General features: G+C 42.7%; 1 protein-coding gene and 1 non-coding gene across 2 annotated transcripts in view; both read right to left on the bottom strand.

Annotated features, from left to right (window-relative positions):
• Wdr43 (WD repeat domain 43) overlaps positions 1-14,262 on the bottom strand; it is a 38,939-nt gene extending 24,677 nt beyond the window's left edge. The window contains exons 1-5 of the mRNA XM_028778994.1: positions 13,998-14,262; positions 8,303-8,440; positions 5,570-5,691; positions 1,836-1,956; positions 171-301 (exon numbers count right to left, since the gene is read on the bottom strand). Coding sequence (XP_028634827.1) covers positions 171-301; positions 1,836-1,956; positions 5,570-5,691; positions 8,303-8,440; positions 13,998-14,222 — 737 coding nt within the window. The 5' untranslated portion in view covers positions 14,223-14,262. The remainder of the gene's footprint in view (positions 1-170; positions 302-1,835; positions 1,957-5,569; positions 5,692-8,302; positions 8,441-13,997) is intronic.
• On the bottom strand, positions 762-846 carry LOC114630728. The gene has a single exon (XR_003712851.1). It is a non-coding gene; the product is annotated as a small nucleolar RNA SNORD53/SNORD92 (small nucleolar RNA).
• Positions 14,263-14,598: the final 336 nt, after the last annotated feature.

Raw genomic sequence — 14,598 nt, 5'->3', positions numbered from 1 at the left:
AGAATTTATTTCCTACTAAATCTTACACTTAGTCTAGAAGAAAATTAAGTTAACTTATATGCAGTAAATGTACACTTTAACTTAACCAACTTATCATCTACCCTGACCCCATAAGCTGTGACAGATTTCAAAAAGCAAAGCTGAATACCAAACCCAAAACAGCTACATACCAGACATTAAGTAATCGGTCATGCACTGCTCCAGATAAGAAGTAAAGGCCCGTGATCCCATCCTGGCTCTCATTAGGTTTGAGGGTGGTGAACCTAAGCGATGAAACGGGCGTCGCATGTCCTGTGAAGTGCTAGAGGAAGTTAAATCTCGTTTAGGAGACAGACTATAAACCACTGTCCTTACACATATAAGTCCTTACACATCACATGGAACAGCAGCACCTATAGCACAGGAACAGTTAAAATTCATCCCAAACAAAAATCTACTTGTGTTACATCTTTCCCTTCTCAAAAGAAAAAGAGACACCTGAACATTAAACACAATTCAGAAGCCTCCTACCACCCTACTCACCACCAGCTTCTCTCACTTCTGCATCAACCCTGCCTGGCTGTATCCTCTCTCATCTTTGTTCTCCTTCTCCTGTCCCCATCCCTGGCTTTTTTTTTTAAAGGGGACAGAATTTTGCTGTGTAAGCTATGTTGTCCCAGAACTAAGCGCTGCCCAGGGTTGCCTCAACCTCTAAAGCTTGGGATTAGAGGCATGAACCACTATTTTGGACTTGATTCCACTGTTTCTAAAGGGGTGCTCTGGTGCTCAGACACAGCCAAGGAATTGTAGGTCCTCATGTTGCTCTCAGTGAGTCGAAACCACAATTTTAAGGCATCATCACAGCACCGTAGATTGATTCAACACCCCTGAGCACAACTTATTTAAAATTCCTGATAGCAAATCTCTACAAAATGCTGGTTACACACTAAAACAAACAACTATAATCACTGCATAACGAAGGTTCTTTAATTCAAATTCCACTTGTTTTACTAATTTGAAAATGTATGTGAACATGACTAAATTATTTAATGTAAAAAAATCAGATTTGAAAAATGTTACTATAATCATTTTGGGTGTATGGGGTCTTTGTCTACATGTATGGCTGTGTACTGGGTACACAAAGAGGCCAGGAGAGGGTGTCAGATCCCCTAGAACCACAACATGGTGCTGTGAATTGAACCTAGGACCTCTAGAAGAACAGCAAGTGCTCACAATCTCTAAGTCAACCCTCCAGTCCTAATTCTATTATTTAAACAAATTACTTGGCACCTGGTAACTTTATTATTATTTTTTTCTGAAAAGATCTCTTGTAGCCCAGGCTAGCCTTGCTGTATAGCCATGGATGACTTGAGACTTCTGGCCCTCCTCCCTTTGCTTCCATTGTATAAACATGTACAGCCATGCGTTACCATATATGGTTTACTCGGTGCTAAGGACTAAATCCCATGGCTTCATGCTTGAGAGGCAAGAACTCTACCAACTGAACCAAAACTGAGCCCTGTTCAATTTAATCTATCTACGAATAAATAACTTAGGCTTTTTGTTAGTTTGTTGAGACTGAATCGTATTTGTTCTCTCAGCAGCTAGAGCCTTAACCTAATCACACCATCTCCTAATGGGAGTGTAAATGCACATTATCACATTAACACACTTGGGCAAGTATCCTCACCAAGCACGCACTGTTGTTGTTGTTCCTGCTGCTCCTGTGCTGCTAGGACTGAACCCAAAGCCTTATACATGTGAGGGAAGCTTTCTACTAATTGAGCTAGGATCCATACTCTTAAGACGCTTCACTTCTAAATACTTGCTCTACACAACTGTAATTTTCAACTCACTCTGTAGACTTCTTTGGTCTCCAAAACCCAGAGTTTGATTGTTCGACCAGCAGAAAGTAACATCTTCCCATCTGGGCTGATACACAGGGAACTGACGCTGCTATTGTCTCCTTTCCATTTGCTGAATTGTGGAGAGAACCAAAACATCACAATGAACTAAGGAAACTTTATCAAGAGTAGAAAATAACAGAAAGGTAAGTCAGACATTAACAGTACTACTTCAGGTCCTATGCCCTACAATCTTACACGAAGTTAGTAAGCCCAGACACACCACTAGAGTAAAGCCTCCCTGTCAAGGTTAGACGTCTCTTTGGCAAACACAAGATGAAAACCCCTGCGGTATCAGGAGACTGGTGGACAGATGTTATGAGAAAGTGACACAGCTACATACTGTGACCATGAGGTAGACTGTTATGCCCTAGAGCCCTGTTGCCTCTGGCAGGCTAGTCTCTAATGCAGTAATGGCTCCTTTGTAACAGTAAGAACTCAAAATGAAAACAAAGGGCATAAACAGGCAGTTATGAGACAAATACTCCTAAAAAGTAGCAAACACTCAAACTCACTAAGAATGGAGTAACAAAGTACAAAAAGTCCCCGTATCCTTACTGGCTTCTAAATTTTCCCAATTTTTATCAATTTCCATGATTTTAAGATTCTTTTACAGTAATTACTCATTATGAATTCACCACAATGATACATATTTAAAAAGCATACTCCAAAGGAGGAGGAGACAGTTTCAGGAAATAAACTGCTTCCCCCACAAGTATCAAAAACTGAGTCCAAGCCCCAGTATCCATATTAAAAATAACCATAATGCCAGGCGGTGGTGGCGCACGCCTTTAATCCCAGCACTTGGGAGGCAGAGGCAGGCGGATTTCTGAGTTTGAGGCCAGTGTGGTCTACAGAGTGAGTTCCAGGACAGCCAGGGCTACACAGAGAAACCCTGTCTCGAAAAAAAAAAAAAAAAAAAAACCCAAACATAATATAAATTAACAATCAGTCTAGCCAAATCAACAAGTTCCAGGTTCAGTGAGAAACCCTATCTCAAAAAAAAACACAACAAAAAAGATGAATAGTATCTGATAAAGACACTCTGGCCTCCACATGCACACACACGCGTGCGTGAGCGAGCGCGCGCACACACACACACACACCCCAAGATGAATTCCTCACACTGTCATAAAACCAGAAAAAAAACAGCTAAATCTGCCCCCCTTATGTAGAGGATGATACCAATGTCCCCAGCAACCCTCACTGCCAATCACAACCAAAGAAACTGTAACTCTAATTCTGAAAACTTTCCATTATTACAGATTGCCAAAGGCTCAGCCTACTACACTACAGCAGATCTGTTGGCACATGTAAAAAGCACTATAGTACACCTTTAATCCCAGCACTCAAGAAGCAGAGTCAAGCAGACTGAGGCTAGCCTGGTCTACACAGCAAATCCCTGAGCAGCCAGAGCAATACAGTGAGTAAAACCCTGTCTTAAAAAAGAGGAAGGAGAGCCGGGCGGTGGTGCAGGCCTTTAATCCCAGCACTTGGGAGGCAGAGGCAGGTGGATTTCTGAGTTCGAGGCCAGCCTGGTCTACAGAGTGAGTTCCAGGACAGCCAGGGCTACACAGAGAAACCCTGTCTCGAAAAACCAAAAAAAAAAAAAAAAGAGGAAGGAGAAGAGCTGAACAGTGTCAGCCATCAAGAGCACTGGCTACTCTCCAGGACCCGACACAGCACTTCATAACCAACTACAACTCCAGTCCCAGGGATCTGATACCCTCTTCTAGCCTCCAAAGGCACTTCCTTCTTGTGGTGTACAGACATGCATACAGGCAAAACACCGACACACAAAATAAAAGTAATAAAGACTTTTTTACTTTAAAGGCAAAGCACTAGAGTAGAGCATACTCCTTGGAGTAGTATGACAGGTTGCAGGGTAATGACCCATATAAACTGACACCTTCAACGCCTTTGGACTGCCCTACAGAACCCCAACAGATAAAGAGAGACACACACACACACACACACACCCCTAGGATTTCAATTCTGCTTTTACACAATTTCATTTCAAATACCAACAGGAAGCCAAGATTCTTCATCAATTTGAAGAATGTTTTCAACATGAAAACAAGGACTACATCCAACAATTCAAAACATGCCACCCTCATAGATAATAGAAGTACAAAAGGAAAATGTTGAAATCCCACAATATCATCTTCAAAGCTATAAAAAAAAGTAACACAATAACAAATACATAAAGTGGAAAATCAGGGAAAAGTCAGAATATTTAAAAGACCAGGATGTTCCCACCAAGCACCATGAGTTTCCTTCAACACACAGGGAAGGCATCGTGGTGGTGCACATTGTGTGACAGCAGCCAGGAATTAACGGCTGGACCATCAGTTCAGGTTTCTGAAAACACGCACAAATACACAAGAGACATAAGGGGGGCTGGAGAGATGGCTCAGTGGTTAAGAGCACTGACTGCTCTTCCAGAGGTCCTGAGTTCAATCCCCAGCAACCACATGGTGGCTCACAACCATCTGCAGTAAGGTCTGATGCCCTCTTATGGTGTATCTGAAGAAAGCAATGGTGTACTCATATACATAAATAAATAAATCTTTTTTTAAAGTATGGTTTCTAAAAAGGGGGGATGGAGGGAGGGAAGGAGGGAGGGAGGGAGATAGAGATAGAGATATCAGGGCCCACAACATAGCCCAATGGGGAAAAGTGCAAGCTGCCATGCCTAACAGCATAAATTCAATCCCCACACACATGGTGGAAGGAAAGGAGATCACTGCAGGTAATATAGAGCTGTAAACTCAATTATTTTATGAGAAAGCACAGTTTAGTAGAAAAGAGGTCAGGCATTTATCTAACCTATTTATTTCTTAACTGTGCAGCAGGAACACACCAAGCTCATGATGTTATGATTAAATACAATGGTATGTCTAACATGCTAAATAAACAGTTTCTATATGAATGATCATGAACTCTTATCTAGAGTACATGTAACTCCAAGCCCCACCCCAGCCCACTGTCAAAACTCTCCATGGGTTTCTTCTGGCCAGTCACCAGCATGTAAGGATGACAGGCAGTTAAGTGCAGTACAAACACTGGTCCACTAACCTGAAACTCCAGCCCAACCCCTTCCTTAGATGGTGAACCCTCCTTGAGACCACATACACTGGGTCCTTCTTGTCTTTCACTTTAGTTGTATAAAAGCTCCCCAAACCATTTCTCTTCAGACCCTAATTCCTCTAACTAGAGGATACTGTCATCCTAGACTGTCTGTTATTCTCTAGGGCACCCACCTCTAAATTAATTTATTCACTACCAAGTTAATCTTTTACTTTCTATCCCCTGGCCTTTGCTCTGACCATATCTCTGTGTTCCTTTGCCCGTTCTTATAGGGCTTATTCATCTTTTCCTATCCAAACCTATCTGCCCTATGTTCATCAGGCCTTTCCAACTGTACCCTGCTGATCTGACAAATGACCTCATGCCACCTCTTAACATTTCCTGTTTTCACTGTGTACCATTTAGTTGCTTTCCCGCTACCCAATTCTCCTTAACCCACTCTATTTCACTTGGATGTAGTAAACGCTTGATTGAATGTCCAATTTGACTAAAAGTTCCTAGAGAACCATCTACAAAACCTTATGAATGTATATATTCCCTACTGGGTCCCAAAAGATGCTGGGCCAACCTCCACTCCCAGCATCAGTGGTACTCACCACTTTACTTTGCACGTCTGTGTACTCCACTCCACAATATACTTATCATCTGAACAACTATATATGCAGTCATTGTCTTGATGCCACTGTATGCAATTGACTCTGTTTTCATGTCCACCATTCTACAGATTAAAAAATAAAAAACAAAGGAAATCTTACATAATAGCATGAATTCTGAAATTAAGGAACATTTACCTTAAAACCTTAGTCCTTAAATTAAGGCCTTAACTACATCTTACCCATATAGTTTCCCAACATCAAACATGAGGTGAACCAGCAAGATCTTAAAATGTTAATTTTCCCTGTTTCTCTGTGTAGGAAAAACCTACTTCTACATCCTAAAAGGGTGGAAGACTAAATGTCATTTGTCGGGACAGAAGTGCCAGCCTAAGACCTGAGCCATACTAGGAAGAACTAGTGGACCTACACCATAGAGTCCAAAAACTGACTTCTTTATGAGACAAGGACTGGCCTAGAATTTGTAATGTAAACAGGGATACCCAAGAACTTGCAATGATCCTCCTGCCTCAGTGTCCCAAACACTTGAATCACAGATATATACCAATGTCCAGCTGAAATCACCTTTTAAGGTGTTTAGCTGAAAATAGCACCACCTGTCAACTAGGATGGTGCTGGTCTCTAATCACAGCATTGGATGTGCTGAGGTAGTTTTGAAGCCAGCCTAAGCTACACAGCAATGTGCTATCTCAAAAGGGGAAGAGGGAGCTTTTTCTCAATAAAGAAGTCAGTATTTCTTTAGGTAAATCCATGTGTGACACGGACAACATATGTGTGAACATTGCTTTTATCTTTGTTGTTTTCCAACAAAAGAGGTAGAGCCCACACTAGAGACTGCCCTCCACTTGGAGAGAAATCATACATACATTCTTATTATACGTCAAAACTTTGTATCTTTATAGTCTATAACATAGACAATTTACATGCTTGGAAAGTTGTGTGTTATGTGCACATGCATGTGAGAGTGCTAGCCAGAGGACAATTTCAGATGACATTCCTCCAAAACCATTTTTTTGTTTGTTTAGTTTTGAGACAGGGTCTTTCCCTAGCTTGGAGCTTGCCTAGTAAGCTAGGCTGGCTGCCCATCCAGCTCCAGAGAGCTGTCTGTCTCTGCCTTCCCAGTGCTAGGATTAAACGCATATTACACCAATGCCCAGCATTTTTAAATTTCATGTGGATTCTGAAGACTAAACCCAGGTCCTTCTGCTGCAAGGCAGTCATCTTACCAACTAAGTTATCTCCCAATCCAATGTAGACAATTTCAAAAGGCAGCTTAAAGACAGATCAATTTTTTAGGTGCTATGTTTTTAATTTATGTGTGTGCATGTATGCCTATCTGTCTGCATGTTCATGTAGAAGCCCAAAAAAGAAAATCAGACATTTTTCATCCACTGAATGCTGGAGATTGTCTTGCTGCTATTGACATGAGCTTTTCAGGGTGGCAATAATGCTACTGAAGCAAGGTGCTACTCTTTCCACCAGGGATGACGACAAATGAAGACGACTTCTATAAATCATTCTTAATTCTAAAATCTTGACTTGTTAAGTACACTTATAAATTCAAGAGACTACTTGGATGGTGGGGAAGGGAAGTGTCCATTCTTTTACAACAGAAAAACTGGAAGCTTCCAAATGATCAATAACAGTTATGTACTGAAGGGATTATCCAATTTAATGCAAACTTCGGACAATCACTAGAAAATTTACAGCTAGTTTTAGATAAGATTAAAACTGCTTGTATAATAACGATAAAAACAAAAATCAGAAAACTATTAATGACCAGATAAAAGCCATCTTTTTCCTTTAGTCTATGTATTAAGCATAGAGAAGCCACAAACTATAAATAGAAATCTCTCTTGGTGAGATTCTTACGTAAAACCTTTTTCCATTTTCAATTTCATGTCATTCCAAATGTTCTATGGTAGATGCTGGTTAGAATGAAAACCCTCCTGCCTTTTTCTTTCACACAGTAAGCACTCCTCTATACAGACATCCATCCAGTGAATAAAAGCACACTGTAACAGACATAACCCGAACGCAAGTATACCAGACAAGTGACTCTTCTAGAGCCTGACCCACACTTCCTCAGCTTGAGATACTGGGCTGCAACTTTGCAACACAGTTCTGCTGGCCGCTGGATCCACTGCCCATGTGTTTCAAGACATAGCTGGAAGAACAGACAGGGCCTTATTTCTCCCATCCTCTTGTATGCACCATCCCAACAGTTGGCTTCAGCACCTGTGGTAGGACAAACTGAAGCCAACAGGCAATCTTCCTAACCTGTGGGAACCAGTGTCATCTCTCCCTTCTAAGATATCAGGAAGCAGTACACTCTCCTGAAATGTGAGCCCCAAGCCCAGAGCCCCTGGTCCTCAAAGTGTTAGCAAAGTCAACTCCTATGGTCTCAGCCTCAGGAACAACTCCAAGTGCCTCTCTTGTTCCCTCTAAGAGGTTCAGTGGGCTTCCTAAAGCCGCTATCTGTGCTGACTTACAAGTCCTTCGGATACCTTTTGATTTTAGTCAAAAGTTCTCTGTACTCTAACTTTTAAGTAGGAATTATCTACTACAGCTTTTAACAAGTATCATGTAGTTGTTTTAATGGAATGGAATGGGAAACTGTTGCCACATAGAGCTCATCAATATCCTGAAGTATTTTTAACAATCTTTAATAACTAGTTTGTCACATCTTTTACATAAATACATAAATATACTTACTACTAATTTACTGTGCAACTCTCCTTTTACTGTACTATACAATAAAATGCTACCAACTGCTGTGCCAAGCGCCAACAAGTCAACCTGGTCATTCGTTCCTATAACTTCTGATTTCCTCTTTTTCCTTTGATGACTTTCCTGGAAAAAAAAATAGTAAGATTTTAACTTAGCATTTCAAATATACACCAAAACATCACTAACAGATAAACTTTTTAAGTTTCCTGGCCCACTTTCCACCCCTCTAAGTAGGTAAGGCAGCAAACTGTGCTCACATGAGCGTGCTCTCAGCACCAACAGACCCAACAGCCTCCACGCTCCTTCTACTTCTTAAACATCAACAATTATTCCTAACATTCCTAACAGGTCTGAGGAAAACCTCTCTCCAAGGAAAGAGAGCCACACCAAGGCTCACACATCCAGGCCCAAGCAGCTACTTCTTCCATTTCCCTCAAGCTCTAGCTTTACTTTCAAGAAAACACCCACATTTTTATATTCACAGACATTAACTTCAATCGGAGTCAGCCCATAGTTTTGAGTAGCGGCATGACCTGGGCAGTGGCTAGACAACGGTTAATCTGGTATTTTCCTGTAAGGTTGCTGCTTCTACTGACTTTGAAGATCCACTATCCATCCAGTGGGGAAATGCCATCAGATGTATTTCAAATTTGATACGATACACCTCATATCTGGCCATTAAAAGTAACTAGTGAGCAGGCTGTGGTATACCAACCATCTAAGCCCAACACTCAGGAACCAGAGGCAGGACAGTTAGTTCAAAGCCACTCTTGGCTGCACGAGAGCCTGTCTCAGCACTTGAAAAACAAAGATGATCTCAACTTAAAGAGTTCCCTTACATCAGAGTTTGTGATGCTGAAAACTGTATTTTATTAACTTCCTTCATAAATTTTATAAGTATGCATGAGCCCACTTAAATGTATGTGCATCGTGTGTGCTTGATATACAGAGGCCAGAAGAGGACATTAAATCCCCAGGGAACTCAAGGTACAGTTGGTTGTTAGCTGCCATGCAGGTGTGAGAACATTATTCAAATACTCTAGAAGAGCTCTTCTTTTTTTTTTCTTTTTCTTTTTCTTTGGTTTTTCGAGACAGGGTTTCTCTGTGTAGCTCTGGCTGTCTTGGAACTCACTCTGTAGACCAGGCTGGCCTCGAACTCAGAAATCCGCCTGCCTGTGTCTCCCAAGTGCTGGGATTAAAGGCGTGTGCCACCACCACCCCGGCTCTAGAAGAGCTCTTAATGGCTGAGCTCCAACCCCCTTCCATTAATTTCTTAGACCTTTCCAACTTAAGTAAATATTTAAGTTTTAGTATAAGGAAGCTCTAGAAGTCCATTCTTCTGGCATGAAGACTAATACTCTAAGAAAGGAACTTCTCTTACCCAGGCAGGGTCTCAGCTTTACAGCAAAGAAACCCAAAACAAACACAATTCCACTCAATTCAAGAATCACTGATGACCAAAACAAAACAAAAAAACAAAAACAAACAAAAAAAGTGGGGTGGTGGTGGCACACGCACAGAGATCAGCAAATCCCGAGCTGTCCATTTCTGTTAGTCACAGCTGTTCCCCCTAAAAAACTCGGCATTATGTCACACAAATACTGACTGTACATATAATGCCTAAGGAATGAGAAAGGTTGTTGGTTCAAGGATCTGTAATTGGAAAATCTGGCATGAAGGCACTAGGAGTAATAGTCTTTACTAACTTTGTATTAGTTTATTAAAAGACTGTGACTTCTCAAAGAGATTTCCAACATGAGCTAAGCAATAAACACCAGAAGCCCATCTGATCAAGGGCATCAGAAAGCTGAAGCAGCCACACACGTGTGACTTCAAAAAGCAACAAGTTATGGACAAGCTGAGGACGGGGTTTAAAGAGCATAACCAGACAACCAGAGGCCTGACTGAACCTGTCAACAACTAAGCAATGACTTTTTCAGACAGACTGCAGAGTAAGAGTTTGTATACACATGGAGGCCCATACACACTCAAGGATACAAATAAAACATCTGGGCATGAAGACACACTCAGCAGGCAGAGGCAGGCAGATCTCTGAGGCCCATGTAGTCTACAAAGTGAGTTTCAGGATGGCCATGGCTGTAGCATAGAGAATCCTGTCTCAAAAAAAGTTTCACAGGAAAGCTTATTCTCACCATGTCTTTACCTTTCCATTCTACCTCACTTAACACTGTGAGAGCCCACTAAACCTAGTTCGTGACCCACTAATGCACCAAACAGGTCTTAAAAACTGACCTTAGACACTTAAAATTACGTCCAATTTTTAGTAAGTAGTTTTTAAGTCCATTTTTTACCTGTTTTAATGGTATTTACTCTGACAAATGTATTTCATAGATAAGAGTGAAAAAGCATACATCTCACCAAATTACAAATATCAAAACAAATGTTCTTCTACCAATAGAATCTAATCTGTAACCTTTCCCTTCCTTTGAACTATAAGTACTTGACCTCCAGGCTGTCAGGAATACAGCTGAATTGTGCTGTATCTTCAGAGCGGGGACTGAAGAGAGCTTAAGTTTTTCCTAGAAATCTCACCAGTGTTTCAGTCCCACTCTGATGCCATCTAACTCCCGAAATGCCCTGTCCTCCAGTCAGGCTCTAAGCGGCATGTGTTCGTGTTTCCACATGCTTCCATGTGGAAGCGAACTGTGATCCCAACATCAGACAGGGCTGGACTTCCAGGTTCTACTACCAGAGGATGAAGAAAGAGAAGTTTGAGAGAAGGGTGGTGGGGGCAAACAGGATGCATTTCTACATGGCTTAAATGTGTGGTTCTAGCCTGCTACTAGCATAACAGCTTCAGTACAAACATAAACCAGAGAAGCGCTAACTGATCATGGCATAAACTTCAAGGCCTTATGATAACTCTAGAAACAGGAGAAGGCAATCCAGCCTTTTAAACTTTTATGAAATGCCACTACAACCTATTAGTCAAGAACCACAGTATAAATCTACCTTCCTCTACTGGTAGAGTATCATCAGACATTGTCCTTGTAGCAAACTGCCAATTACTAAACCAAGTGCAGGACACTCATATGTACCTCTTTACATTAAAGAATACAGCACTACATGAGGTCATGAGTCCAGACAGAACATTCACTGGTTCATACAATAACCACTTACTATGGATCAAGTCTCACGATAACAATCCGTAAATATTATTACCTCATTTAATCCTGGAAGTAGGATAATATGTCTACTTCCACACTGGAGAGTAAACACCATGCCAGACCATACTAGTATGCTGGCTGGGAACGTGGGCTTTATAATAACATCCTTTTTATGTTTCATACTCTAAACACTCAAAGATGTAAAATAAAATAGGTTTGGTATGATGTTCATCTTGGTACTTAAAATAGCAGAGCACACAATCCAGTGAGCACAAAGTAGAGGCTGAGCCACTGCCACAAGCTTTGATCCACATACTACCGAACCCATAAGCCCACCGCCACAACAAAGCAGACCAGTTAATTCCAGTTAAACTGCTTCTCTAATCATTCAAGTAAAACTGATGCTTCAGTAAGTCGCATCCCCAGGATGGGAACTGAGAAGCTCGGCAGCCATCCGGACTCTCAGCTCCATGATAAAGCACAGGGGACTGGTGCCTAGTGTAAGGGGACTGGGCTGGGATCCTAGTGTCACCACTTTATTATTTAGTGAGCAAGGCTTTGGTTACACCATTTAGCTTCCTCAGCCTGACTGCTTTTCGGCTCTGATTTTGTGGTGCTATTAATTAAACCCATGGCTTTTGATGTGCTCCCACCCTAAGCCAGTTTATCTTAAAAGCACTAATTCCCAAACACTTAGTAGTTACATAGCAAAAATGGCAACATATAGACAAAAGAAAAGTGAAATTATCAGCACGTGGACAGCAGGGCTTGCTGGGGACTGAACCCAGGGCTCTGGGTAGCTAATCTCACGCTCCTCTGCACTGCACATCCAGCACACCACTTGGCTTCAGAACCAGGACTCAGGGCAGATGTTTTGTCATACAAAGTTGCTTTAATTTGAGGAGCTTTGTTGAAAAGTTAAAGTTGGGCTCCTTTAAAAATGCCTTTATCCCTACTGAATCACAGCGGATGGAGATATGTATAATCCAAACCATGATTTTTGAAATTTCTGTTTTGTTCTGGGGCATAGAAGATTGGAAATGGACAGGAAAGCAAAGGGAATGAAGTTTCAGCTTATCTAATACTATCTGTTGCAGACAACCAAGATCTTTACAGACATTCATCCCAAGTCTAGTTCCTTTTGGTCTTTATTGAAATTGCTTGCTTTTACATACCTTCCAGGACTAGCTACACAAATACAAGATACGAATACCAATAATAATTAGCACTGCACTTAAGACACCATATACTATTATTCTAAGTGATTCTACATTACTAAATAATATAATACCTTTCACAACTACTCTATGAAGTAGGTGTGTTTATCCTCATGTTATAAATAGGGAATGAAAACCACGATTATTACAGAGGCTGGACTCCTACCTTACAGCCTGCCTCCAAGCACTTACCTAACTGCTCTGTATTTGAGTGTTAGTACTCTCAGCACTTTACAGGACTGTTAAGTTAAAAAGAAAACTGTATAAAGCAAAAAAAAAAAAAAAAAAAAAAGCAACAGCTTTAATTCTAACAATTTTATAACTTTTTCACAAATCTGATCATGTTGTTTTACAGGGCCTCATACCTGCTCTTTGTCACCGAGAAAAACTGAAAATGTAGCTTAAAATCTGGTAAGTAGCTAAACATAGTCACTCAGAGTATAACAAGTTAGATAAAAGCTAAATTTATACGTAAGTTTTCTCTAGTGATGGGAAAGGAGTAAGCGATCTCAAACACAAACTTTGTAACTCTTACAACAGTGACAGCAAAACTTTTAGTCACAAACTTTAGGATACCTTTTACACCAGTTCCAGACCAGGTTCTTTTTAACCGCAGGAACCACGTGCGTGCTAAGATGTAACCCAGTTGAGTGAGTCAACAGTGAACAGCATTTACCTGACAGCGAAAAGGATTCCCTAACTAAGCAGTTTCCCAACTACGGGAAAAAACACCAGGACGTACACCATACGCCCTAAACCAAGCGATTACAATTTCACTTTACCCCTGCTGAGAATGAAAGGAGCCAAGACAGTAAAGAGTTTGTGGGACGACGAATCCCACAATCTAGAGGCAGAAGAGAACACGTGTTGAACACGCATCCGAGTAAAGGGGCTCCCGGAAGGAAGAAAACAAGACGTGCTCATTCCAACTGCCCAAAGCAAAAACCAATACCCAGGTTTAGGATGCGGAAGCATGAGACGGTCCTAAAGAGCGCACAGAGCAGCTCTGATGGGGACACACCAAGGAGCCAGGCCTGGAAGTCTGAGGCCGCCCCCGGGGGGCAAAAGGCTTCGGTGAACATGGCGGCCCAGCAACACCGGGAGCGGATCTCATGGAGATCGCAGGATCGGGCCGCACCCTCTCAACAGCCCCCCTCGAGACAGGCCGCACTCTCAGCCGCGGCGCTGGGCCAGGGCGCGCTGCCGTCCCGCTCCGCGCCTCCTCGCCTGGGCCGTCCCGGGCCACGCGCGACGTGGTGCCACGCGCCGCCCAGCCCGGGATGCCGCAGCCCAGCCAGGAGGGCGCCCTCCCCATCCCCGTCCCGCTCACCCTACCTTGGCCTGCAGCCGTGCGGGCGCCCAGGCCAGGCAGGTGCAGGTACCGCTTAGGTGCGCGGAAGGCACGTATTCCTGGTGCAGCCGGTTGTTGGCTGTCTCCCACACCCGCAAGTGACCGTCACTAGAGGCTAAAGCGAAGTAGGCTTGACTGTCCGGCGAGAAGGCGCAGGGGACCCCCGCCGGGGCCAAGGGGTCGCAGCTACCGCCGCCACCGGCCGCCATTGCTGCTCTGGTTCCGCGGCAGCCACGTGTTCGCCCGGGCGCAGGCGCACCGGCGTGGGGCGGGGCCTGGAGGGAGGAAGTGGGGCGGAGGGAATGCTGCGAGCCCAGGGAGTGGCTGATCGTGACGCAGGCGAGCGTTGAGGCGGGCCCACCCTGTGGACGGTGGCTTAGTGGGGCCCATCTTAACTAACTCTGAGAAGGAAGAGCGTGGGGAAGTGATTTGCATACTATAGAACAAGGCCCTTCTTATAAAAATACGTCCTGTGAAACAACTAGACGAAATGTTTACCTACATCTCCAAGATTGTAACAACTGTTTCCATGTTTCTTTAGTCTCTTCGAGGACGTAATCATGTACATACAATAATCATAGTACT

This window comes from Grammomys surdaster, unplaced genomic scaffold, assembly GCF_004785775.1.
Source record: "Grammomys surdaster isolate TR1022 unplaced genomic scaffold, NIH_TR_1.0 343, whole genome shotgun sequence".
Classification (NCBI taxonomy): Eukaryota; Metazoa; Chordata; class Mammalia; order Rodentia; family Muridae; genus Grammomys; species Grammomys surdaster.
The sequence above is the reverse complement of the archived record's forward strand: the minus strand, read 5'-3'. Positions and strand labels throughout refer to the sequence as shown.